This window comes from Poecile atricapillus, chromosome 9 (assembly GCF_030490865.1).
Source record: "Poecile atricapillus isolate bPoeAtr1 chromosome 9, bPoeAtr1.hap1, whole genome shotgun sequence".
NCBI classification, from domain to species: domain Eukaryota; kingdom Metazoa; phylum Chordata; class Aves; order Passeriformes; family Paridae; genus Poecile; species Poecile atricapillus.
Window position 1 is genome coordinate 7894359 of NC_081257.1, and position 12374 is coordinate 7906732.

The window sequence follows — 12374 nt, forward strand, 5'->3', positions numbered from 1 at the left end:
ACTAGGGGCTGACATAATCAGGCTGCTCTGACAAGAAATATTGCCTATTTGCAGTACTCCAAGTATTCAGAGTAAAAAAATGTGCAGAATAAACCTCAGAGTAATAAACCAATCCTTAATTAGCAACTAATCTCACAGCCCGAGTCCTCATTGATGGAATTTGCTACCAAGTTATTTCCACACTGTACTGAAGGAAAACTCCACTGTACTGGCACCAAACTCTCCTCAGACCACAGCAAAGTAGGAACATACTTTAAAAATTAGCACTATAAACTGGTGTACTTTCATATTTCTTATGCAATAATTCTTCTTTCCATTAAATCCACTGTTACATGGTGCAAATAATCCATAGGAGCAGGAAAAGTCACATCTTGCAGACCAAACCCATCACCAAGCCATGGACCTCTCTGCCCCTAATCTTAAATAGCTGAAAGTCCAAACTGTTTTAAAAGGAGATTAAAAGCTTCCTAGAAGTGAGTGACACTGTAACAACATTATGTAGAAAATAACTATTTTCTTTGAAAGATATTAAGTGAAGAAGTTGTATAAAATAATTGCTATGGGGTTTTTATTTAGCTTTTTTTTTTTTTGATAAAACAGCATCTGAGGAAAGGTTTTCATTCATTTTCCTGAATTTTACATCCCTCTACAGTTACATCACAATTTAAACCAAAATTATCTGTATTAGTCCTCGTAACAGAGAATCCAAACACAGTTAAATTGTAAAATGCATCAGTGGCTTTACAGTTCATTAATGGCACAATTCACATTTTCAAAACAACTTCAACTTCATTATATATAAACAGAACTGTACAAATGAGTAATAATGACAAACTTGGAACTCACTGCAATAAAGTGTACTTCACCTGAAAATCCAAATATTCAAATGCACTCCATGCTTTCTAAGGAGCACTGACATACAACAGGAATGGCCTTAATGTTCAAGGATTAGTTTTGCTTAAATGATGCTTTTTTGTGAGCTCAAAAAGTCTCTGTAACAGGGCAAAGATGTTTATTATTTATGCAACCACTAACCCAGACTTTTCACTTAGGAATTCCTCATCTGCAAATCTCTTCAAAGAATCAAATAGTGGCTCTCAGGGACTTTCTGGACTCAGAGAACCTTCCAAGAGTTAACACCATGTTACTTTGTAAATTGAAATTAAAATGTATCAAAGCATGCCAGGGCTTAGGGTACAGGAGACACTGTTCTGGTGGTCAGGGTGCAAATGAAAAACATATTTAACTTGTAACACCATTTGAAACAAGAAAACATGTAAGAGTAAAGAACAAAACCATTTTCCCCTATTTCCCTCCCACAGGAAAATCTCAAAGGAATCTCCCACAGAATTTCTTACCATTTTATAAAGGTCTGAAACACTGATCTGATCTGAATCCACAACCTCGAAGTCCTTCCGTGGAACTAAGTCAAGGCCCAAATGTCTGCAAGAGAAGGAAGGAGCAGTGTCAGTGTGGCACAGGAATGGTCACCAGCACCTCCTGCATGTGCCTCCTCCAGGGCAGGGACACGGAAATACCCAACTATTCCAGTCTTACTGCAGTTGTTAACCACTGAACAATTCTAAAGAAAATCCTAATGCAAAGTTTTAAAAATCCCACTACAAACTTACTACTTCTTCCCTGACTTCAGTGGAGCTCTGGCAAATAATGCAGGGGAAGCTTTTGGCCAATATGTTGGTGCAGTGCCCAAAACAAGGTAATTTTATACAAGGAAATGTAGCAGACAAATAAAGTTCATACTCTGGTTGCTGCTGAAGTATTTGAGTAAGATCCTTCGCTACATAATGAAAAATTTCCATTAATGTTCAACATGTGCCAACTGATCCTGAGCCTTGGGAAGCTGCTTTGATATTCCTGGTGTTCATAAAACTGCACCCCCATGTAAACATAATATTTGTTGTTAGTAATAAACAATAACTGCAGTAACAATAATCCTAATGCGTATTTGTAACGCACAGAATATTTTTAAGTATTCCGAACAGAAATAATATTTTGGCTCAAATCAAATATATAAATTGATTTAAAAAAACACCAGCGCAAAGATGACTAGGTAAGGAATTCAGCTGTAGAGAAGGCAGTTCAGGTCACACTTCACAGCATTAGCAGACAGAATGAGATATTCTTTATCCAGACAAATAAATGCAAACTGTTAATGATTAATTAATAACTGTAGACTGCAGAACAAGACAACCTTAAAGGTGACAAACCCCAAGTTTTGCTCCATAGATCTTCAGTTTGAGGCACAGAGTTCCGAGCATTCCAATGAAAAGCTACACTAAACACACAGTAGAGTACATTTTTAAAAAATCCAACACATGAATTAAACATTTTCCTGCTTTTGCCTTATGTAACTTTGATACTTCACTTCTAAACATTTTATATTGAAATTCTTAACAGTCTTAAAGAAAAAAAATCAAAATTTCAGAAGAGGTGCCCTCACAAACTACCTTGGCACTCCTTCTGTCACGAACTATAAAAGAAAAGCAAAAGTCAATTTAATTTTGTAATCAGAGAGGGTAACATTCTGCACAGACTTGTTCCTGATGGCAAATGAAAAATTTTATTGAGAAAAACCTCTCTGGTACTTTAGAGTAATTGTGTGGAGCAATAACAGAAGGCTCCAGGCAATCCAGTGTCTCTTTCTGAGCAATTGGCTTAGAACAACAGCTGGGGAGAACCAGTGGTTTGGAGGAAGCTCAGCTACCTTAGCTCAGCATGCTGCTTTTAAACATTACCCAGAACTTTCCAAACTCTGTAATTCTTTTCTTGAAACTTTGCCTAAGCAGGTTTTCCTTCTTTATTTATATCCCTAAACCATCACATTTCTAAAATGTAGCTCAGCCCTGTTCACTTGCCTTGGCAGCACTATATGGTCACTGAAAAACCCTACTGGAATTTTCATGTTCTCAGTTCTTTGCTCAAATCAATTACATTTTCAATGGAAAAAAGGGAGCAGCTTTCCTCCTTCAATGCACTTTCATGTCAAATTCTAATGCTACATTGTGAAAGTCACGGTTTCACACTTTGTTTTGGTTAAACCTATCAAACAAGTTATCTGTGGCCCAGGAGCAGTATCTGAAAACTGCAGCTGCAATGATGAAAATGACTGCATCTATTTACCAAATGGAAAAGATTAAAATAAAGACACACGAGGTAATCCTTACCCACAGCTGCCAGTTGAGCCTACTTATCATAGAAAGTCAAAAAATATAATACAAAAAACTGGTAAAATCAGTCAGAGATCACTGCAAAGCCTTTTTTTTTAAAGAAAAAAAGAAAAAAGTTAATGCTCATTCAAATTCATTCACAGAAGCTTTCCTGAATGTGAGTATCTAAACAACCTCCAAAACATTTCACATGTTCATTCACATGTGTGCACACTCCCACCCCTAAAGTACACTGATAAAGGAATTTGAACAGATATGAATAAATTATTCCCTACTGAGGCTACCAAAGCCATCGTGTGTGCACTGCAGATCCAGGACAGTCACAGAGCTCTGTTTGAGTTCCCCAGGAAAACCTGGCCAAGTCAATCCCAGCCTGATGAGGTTCTGTTCACATCATTTCAGCTCTCTGGAGAGCTGGGGTGAAGCAGTGCCCGCGCTCATTACTCACAACATGATCTTCTGCTTAATAATGTTCAACACAACTGCAGCAGCATCCCTGTGAAACTTATCTAATACCCTATTTTTAGTTAAATCCCTTAACACCGTGGATTTTCAGCCCAGAAGATTCTCATTCTCTAATACTATGTTAATCCTGCACAACACTTGCTCCCAGCAAATAAGAGTGTCTTGGCTGGAGCACAAACATGCAGCCATTTACTGTGCAGGTGGAAGTTCAGGTTTGTACACTCAATTTGTATCAATTATTTTTTTGCCTGTGAAGGACTGACAACATAATGCTTGAGATGGCAATGGCAGTCAGTGGCCCACTTTCCCTCTCTATTATCAAGCACTGGAGGAACAGAAGAGCCCCAGCTGCCAGGCAGTATTTCTCCAAAACAGAGCATGCATAAAAATTACATAATGTGCTGGTTTGTTTATTTGACAGTTCCTGTCTCCACAATACTTTCTTTTACAAGCAGATTCTTGTGCTCTTTTATTCTGCCTTCCCACTGAACTGCCCTTCAGAAATATTTCCCAAGTATACCTACAAAATATCCCCAAGCCTATCAATTACCTCTTGATTGCATCTGTTTGGGATACTTCAGCTGGCATTTAGACATTCTTCCTCTTCTACATGAAAGCCTTCACAATTTTCCTTTCTTTGGGGGATAAAAATTTTTAAAATCCACCACCTAAAATCTCTAGATAATTTTCTCTCAAGTAATATGAAATCAAGCCAACTGCCAAAAATACAGGGCTTTTTAATAGTGAAAGGGATGAACACACAACTCAAGGTTACCTGGGCTTCTAGAAAAAATCAGCTTGGGTTTAATGGTAATTTTGAAGAATAGTCCTAATTTCTAGTATGTTCATTTATTTATAATACATACACTACAGCATTCAGAATTCATAACCACAAGTCAGGACAACTTTACCTAGAAAAACCTTGCAAAAAGATGTCATTTGACTTTAAAAAAAAAGAATAAAACCTTTCAGATGCAAACTCAGTCTTGAAGAACAGATTGGGAGAGCTCATCACATCTGTGGGTGCAAGATCTCATCACCTCTGCTTCAAAAATATCCTCTTTACTTCAACCTTTTCAGCTTTAATTTTGCAGCCACCACTTTTTCTTGTATTCCTTCTCTCAGTATATCAAAGCCTCAATACCATTTGTATTTCTCTTACACATATAAAGACGGTGAAGGGAAAGAAAATGATCCTGGCAGTGATTCACATAAACTATGTCCAGACTTTAATATAGACTTTGAAGGAAATACAATACAGAAATCCACCAAAAATTAAACACATGAAAAAACCACGTTTGTCAAAATGAGACTCTGCTTGTACAACCTGATGCTTTTCTTTGACAGAATTAAGTTATACAAAAAACTGCAGAGGCTGCAATCTACAGAGAAATTAGTAAAGTACTGATGTAATGCTACACAGGAAGTTATTTCTTATAATGAAATTGATGAGATGAAGGTAAATAATCTTAGGAACTGATAAAAGGGAATTGTAGAAAATACTTCTGAGCATGGTAGTATCAGGCAAGAGAGAGAGATTAGTCAGGTTTTCCTCAAAGATTGACTTTCAGCAAAGTTCTTGATGCCTTTAATCCCAACTCAATCATTACTCCAAGCATACTCAGGAGAGGGAAGGATGCTGTACATTCAGACAGAAATGGCAGCTGCTCTTCTTGCAATACTTAAAGCCATTTCCTTAAGGTTATTTAAGGTGGTCACTCCTATTTTGATCTCCTTTGATGTAATGACAGCTACTGCAATAAAAGTGCCTTTAATTCTCCAAACAGGTACCATCTGTACTTTTAATTCTTAACTCCAGATGCATTCTACTAACTTGAAGCTAATTGTTATGACACTACCAAAAAGGTCATTCTTATTCCTTTTATGTCACAAAAATATGACAAGAGGATAAATCACTTCAAGCCCCAAAATAATCTAAGAGTGTGAGCACTGAAATTTAGGGCTTTTTGAAATTCAAGACTGTGGTGACTTCACTGGATCACACAATTCCTGCCTTCCACAGTTCTGGATGTCAGTAGTTAGCAGGTACTAACCAACTGCTGCTGGCTTTCCAACTGCAATTCTGAGGCAGGAGAAAAAACATGACCTTAAAAGTGTGTTTCATTTTCTTTGTATGACAGTGTAAAAGATTTATTGCTAATATTTTGCCCTTTGTTTTTCTTTTTAAACACTCATTTGTACCTTTTGGTTACCTGTGGATCTTTCTGTGCAGAATTTATGGCAACTATTTGGAAGATTTCTTTTAATGCAATGATTTTAATAACATTTTACAGGAGAAAAGAATAACCTTCGACTAAAAAGTAATATAAGCCTACAAATTCATCTTGTTTATGGCTTTTATCTGTCAAAAATATCCAGGTATTGGTGGCTCCCCCTCCTTACTCTGTTTCTCACCCTAAACATAGAATATATATTCCACATTTATAGGGAAGGAAATGTCTTCCCTGAGTATGCAAGGAGACCTGGATGCTTTCTGGTAATCTCCTGACAGGTGCTACATTAATCTGAAAGAATCAGATTCTGAAGATCAGGTGAGATGACCTCTGATTTTCAAGTTGAATTACTTTGAAGAAAGCTTCATCTGCCTTTCTGGCACACAAGGTATTGCACATACTGCTGCAATTAGCTTTTGGCACTGAAGCAGAAGTAGAGGATTCACATTTCAAATAGCAGCTCTGTTTTTGGTGCAAAAGTCTCTACAATGAAACAGCTCTTCATCAGCAAAAAAGCTGCATTCTGGTTTCCCATTCTAAGCAATAGTAAAAGCTGAAAGACTCATCCATTCACGTAGAAGTAAAAACCTAAACAAAAATTTCAAAATCAAGTATCTGTTTTACTTGAAACATGATAGAAAATGAGATGAAGAACTGAAGATTCAACTTTATAATATGACTTAAATGAGATGATAAATAGCAGACTTCAGCTTTTTAATGTTTATTTCCTGCTTTACAACTTTTCCCTTGCTGTTCACAGACCATTGGACACTTCCAATAGCCTTTCACACTTCCATAGATCAATATTATGGCCAATTGCATCAGAGTGAAACATTGCTAGAAAGCAGAATAATTTGCAATATTCTGTATAAATCCAAGCAAGATAAGCAGGCAAGAAAACAGCAGATGAGATTTTGACTGTGCAAAAATACACAGAGAGATGCTTAAAAGTACAAGTCTAAAATCAGCAAGGCACTCATCTTAAGGTAGCAAATTCTGATTGGGAAATACAAAAACCTCTGTAGCAGCAGTATCCGCCCTGCATCGGTACAAACCTAAACTACCTGAGGGTGAGTGGAACAAGTAAGAAAGCACAAATGAATGAATGAAAAAAAGGATGAGTCCAGGATCTTTCTTTTGTACAGGACAGAAAGAATGTGTAAGCAACAGAAAATGGAATTGCTACAGGAAGGGGCAATCAGTATTGTGTTAGAAGAATGATCAGCAACAATACAGGGGGTTAGCAGCAATAACTGTAAAATAATATTCCCACATTTTAATAGGCCAAACTACAGAGCAAAGCCTCTTAATATTCACAGTAAGCACACAAAACTAACCAAACTGAATGCCTGAAAACGCTCTAAATGAATTCTTTCACAAGAAAAAGAAATCTGTAGCTATTTATCCAAGGAGTGTATCTGTCCCTTGATTTCCAGCAGCTCCTACCAGGACCCAAGAGACGACTTTCAGAGCCGCTGCCAGTGTATTTAAGGGAAAACTGTACCAGTTTAACAAAGTGAAAAAAAAATCCCTAATTTGTGATGACAACAAGTATGACTTTCATGTTTGCACCACTCCTTCCCAAATAATACAATTCATTGATGATCAAGGTCAGGATAAAATAAACATGTTGTATATTAGATGTGTGAGATTACCATTTCCTGAAAGCTGCATGGCAATAGAATTGTACTGTCTTGAGTAATTACAGCCCTGCTCAAACTGCAGGGAACTCAATCTTCTCAGACAACATTAATAACAATGTTTTTCATTTATTTTATTTGCAAATCTCAAGTATGACAGAACAGCAATTAACACTATTATACTACTTGAGAAAGGGCAGTACTATGTGAATATGTCTATGAAAGTCATTAGTGTTTTACCAGATTAACACAGGTGGTTGTAAGTTTCATGATAAAACTCAGAGGGAGGATAGAAGAAAGTGGCAGAACTCTTCCAGAAATTCTGTGGAAAAGAGTGATGCTGCAGAAATACCCCCAAAGTCCCAGATATTTAGATTTAAATACTGCTTGTATCTTTGATATCATGTATCTCTTTCTCTAGGGAGTTCAATACCTGTAGTAAAAAACAGAATTTAGTTTTCTTAAATAAGCATCTTGAGTAGGTGAATATAATCATGCATGTATTTACTGATTTCACTGATGCTTCTCCATAATTGTCATGCATTAGATTTACCTTTATAGTCTGAATTACACTCCTATTTAAAGGTTTTACATCAAGAAGGGTCTATAGGCACCTCATGAAACAACTTATTCTCTTCACTGCTGCACTGCTGTCTGTTCTCCTCATCTTTTTTCCCTCACAGCATTTTTGCAGCTTCCTGTTGCTAATTTGATCCATAAACTCTGAGCAAAACCAGGCAGGCGTAATGCTCAGAAACAGTCTCTTGGTTCCCCATTTATTCTACTGGGAATAAGAATGGAAAATATCTGCAATTCTGCACTGCAGAAAGACTTGATGCAATCTATTGGTCTATGTCCTTCAGAGCTATCTTTCAACAAGAGAGAAATGAAGTGCAGCAAGGGGGCTGCTGAACCATCAGGGTGTTCAGGTGTATCCCTCACAGGGGGTTTCGAGGCAGGTGGCCAAGAAACAAAATCAAACAAACAGAGCTTAATGAAAAACACGGGATTTTCTCCTAGTTGTCAACTTACAGGACTCTTCCCCACTCCCACATGCTCATTAGCACTAACTCCACTCCCAGTGGGACAGCAGTTGCTGTTTGTCTGAGAGTGTCGTGTGTCATGCACAACTTACCTGTCTGATCCACAGCCCAGGACACAAAAGTCTGGCCAAGGGCTGAATTTTCTCTAATGGCAATTTATGATCATTTCTGTGTGAATGAACTGCAGCTGTCTTTGCCTTTAAAAGAACCTCTCCACAAAATCACCAAGAAGCTGACCAAGGAGACTCTAAACCTCTGAGAAATGTCATGATACAAAGTCTAAATATCACAGCCTCAGCTCCAGTGTCCCTGGTTAACTGTGAGATTCTCTACTTTTTGCAGCAACCATTAAAATACTTCCTCAATGGAAGAAAAATGTGTTTTAAGTACCTCTGAACACATCCTCCCAGGCCTAATAATCTTTAGGTTGATACCAAGTAAGTGAAGTGACCTAATCCTTTTATAAGGGCAGGGAGCCCTAGGAGAAGCCTACTGGTAAACAGCTCATTTCACACCAAGAGCAAAACTCACTGTAGAAGTCAATAAACTCACTGTAAAAACTTATACTTGATTTTCAAATAATCCCAAGTTCTCCCTGTGCACAAATACTATTGGAAAGAAAACGTTGTGTGGGGTTTTTTTGTTAATAAAAGTTACTTGAGAAGAATGAGAAGAAACAGGAGCCAGTACTTACTCATTGCCCCAGTCCAGCCTCACTGTGAGGTGTCTCTTGACCTCTCGCACCTGATCCTGGGTCAGGTGGCCCGAGAGCAGCTGCCTGCGGAGGTCAATGAGCTCATTCATCACATGCCGCAGCTTGTAGAAAAGATCTACCTTATGTTTCTGTAAAGGCACATTTTTGGGAGGAGAGGGAAGGAGGGAGAGAGAAAAAGAGAGGCAGGGAGGGGGAAAAAAGCAGGGGAAAGAAACAGAGGGGGAGAGAATAAGTTTGGAAAGACAAAGTGTGAGAAAAAGAGAGAGAGAGACAGAGAGAGAAAGAGAGATTAATAAGTTACCCAATTTTCATTTAATTACCCTAGAGGAACATCAATCCAGTTTTTATGAGCCTTAAAATATTTACATCGAAAAGTAGTGTTAACTGATGCAATTCATACTAAATAACTACTTTTTCCTGAGGTTTAGGCTCAATCTGCTAAGATGCCCATTTTCTGATGGAACCTAATGCTAAATAAGAGGATTCATTAAGCACAGCAGGAATCGATTATTCCAATCATACAGTAAATGTAAAATTTTAGATTTCAAGTGATAGAGAGGTGGAAAAGCTTACTTCTGTCAGCAGCTAACTGAATGGCTCTGAGCAGTCAGGAACAATGAGTCATCACAACAAAAAAGCATTTTTTAATTATTTGTGATATTCCACTTAGTAAAATTCAGCCAGGTATTGGAGGGGGGTATGAAAATTCACCACCTGGCACTCTAAAAAGACTAAAGCAATTAATAATAAAATCCACCAGGAAAACTACTATGAAAGAGAAAAATTACCATAGATAATATAAAAATCCCCACACCACCACCATCAGTAAAAACAAATAAACAGAAAATACCCCCAAAAACTCACACAACACTGTAATCCTTTCCAAAAGAACTGGTATTACTCAACTATGGGAAAAAAAACAAACCTCTTCACCAAAACCAAATCCCTCAAGACCAGACAGAAGTACAGAAGACAAAAGAAATACTTTTTTTCCCCTGCAGGAAATAACTGTATGTGAATTCCCCAAAAAGGAAAGTTTGTGACCAACAACCAAGGCCACCCATAAGATAAGATAAAATAAGGACACGTGTCCAAACTACTGCACTCTGTGCTGGGCCAGGACTGTGTGTCAAGGGGGCTCATCTCCACACAGTCTGCAATACTGCAAAAACCAGCCCATGTGCCACGAAGGAGGAGCCCAAGAAGGAAAACAAGATCTCCTGATGCAGCTGGATGCTGTTTTTTGAACAGCTGAGCTCCATTCCTGTTGCTTTGCTAAGCCTGAAGTGTTTGAATCTCACTTGGGAAAATAGGGAGTAGATGGACTGACATGGAGACTTCATCAGCTGGCACTGCCTTGATCACGTCTCTGCTTGTACATGAGTGGGTTATAAAAGCCCTCTAAATAAAGACACCTGCATCTACCAAGACTACATCTGATATAGGAGCATCCACAAAGAGAAACATAAGTGCTTTCTGTTGCAACACATTATTAGAACAAGTGGTTTTCACTTGTTTACCAAAAATAGCTGAGATGAGATGAAAAAAAAATTCCACCTACTTGAATTTGTTTCCCTATAAGACCACTAGATTTGCATGACTTAGGAAAACAGACATCAATGCAATCCATTTTGATCAGCATTTTTTTAATTTCTCTGAACCTGATTACACATCTGTTTTCCTGAAGCAGGTTAAGCACAGATGGCGTCATCAGTTGTTCCTATCTAACAATTTTAAGATGAAAATATGCACAATACTTCAACTCTGCATCATCACTGGGTTTGGTTCTGCTTGAAAGAAAGCAAAACAGACACCAGACCTAACAGAAAGACATGAATTTCTGGGGCTGAAAATATTTATGCAAGGAAGGTAATAATGCATAACTGTTAAATATAAAATTACTCAATTTTGTTTACGTTTTACTACTAAATGTGGTCACAAGTAAATCCTACATAAGCTGACAATGAGAGTAGGTATGGGAAATGTCCATTTTTATGGTATAGGAAATGTCCATTTTTATATGCTGTTTATGAGAACAAGAAAAGATTGTCACTCTTTTAAAACACAAGATGAAAACAATTTAGTTTAGAAGTATCAAAAAAGTAAATCAGGTATATTTTAATAATAAAACAGTTGGGAATGGAACTACCATAAGAATCAGGCCCCAAAGCATCATATTCAGACTTCCCAAATAAACCTGCTAAGAGAGCCACTTTCTCACTCCCCTAATTATGGTTCAAGGTTATCAAAGCAGTCAGGTCCAGAACACATGCTGGTTAAATTACAGTATGTTCTATGGTTATGTTTGTTTTAAACAGTAATTTTATACAGGAGTATCAGAAATACTTTAAATACAAATAAAGGAGACTACAGAACACAAGTGTTTCGCCTGCTTTAAGCTGAATGCACAAGTATTGAGAGAGAGCTAAACACAGGGTGTCCTTCCAGAAAATCCAAGGTCCAGGGAAGGAAGGGAAGAAAAGAAGGTGGAAGCCAGCAGAGCTGTGGCTGTGATCTCAGGGAGAGTCTTATGAAGAACCATAGATGCAAGATCCGTGATAATGAAGGAAAAAGCTCATGAGAGAGAAAGGAGAGCTAGAACAGAGTTGAAAGTGGCTTAATTCCAGGCTTGCAGGCAGAAGGGAGTTTGAAGCAGTCAAAAATCAGTTTCTAACATCCCTCCTCACACTACAGAGCCCAGGGACTAATGAGCTTCATTTGGGAGAGAAGGAAGGAGATATTCACGTTTTAATGACTTCTCCCTTTCAAGACCAAAAAAAACCCTTCAAAATTCAACACAAAGCTAAGTTAATCAGAATTCCTACCCCTGAGTAAAAAACCTGTAAACCAGATGGCCCCAGACACATTTACAGAATCCCCCTTTCCCTAATTTTAAGTATTAAAATCCTTCAATTTTAGTTAGAGTAGCACCATAAATAAACCTGAAATTTTATCATCTTTTTAGCAGTTAAATAAAAGATGTGTAAGTCAGTTGGATGTGTAAGCATTCATTCTGTTTCACAGTTAATTTTCAGACAACTTCTAATCTCTCATTTTTTCAGCTGGCTTTATCACAAGCTCCCAAGCAA

General features: G+C 37.6%; 1 protein-coding gene across 1 annotated transcript in view; it reads right to left on the reverse strand.

Annotated features, from left to right (window-relative positions):
• Positions 1 to 12374, reverse strand: part of DOCK3 (dedicator of cytokinesis 3) — a 183324-nt gene that overhangs the window by 114015 nt on the left and 56935 nt on the right. The window contains exons 6-7 of the mRNA XM_058845181.1: positions 9265 to 9413; positions 1359 to 1443 (exon numbers count right to left, since the gene is read on the reverse strand). Coding sequence (XP_058701164.1) covers positions 1359 to 1443; positions 9265 to 9413 — 234 coding nt within the window. The remainder of the gene's footprint in view (positions 1 to 1358; positions 1444 to 9264; positions 9414 to 12374) is intronic.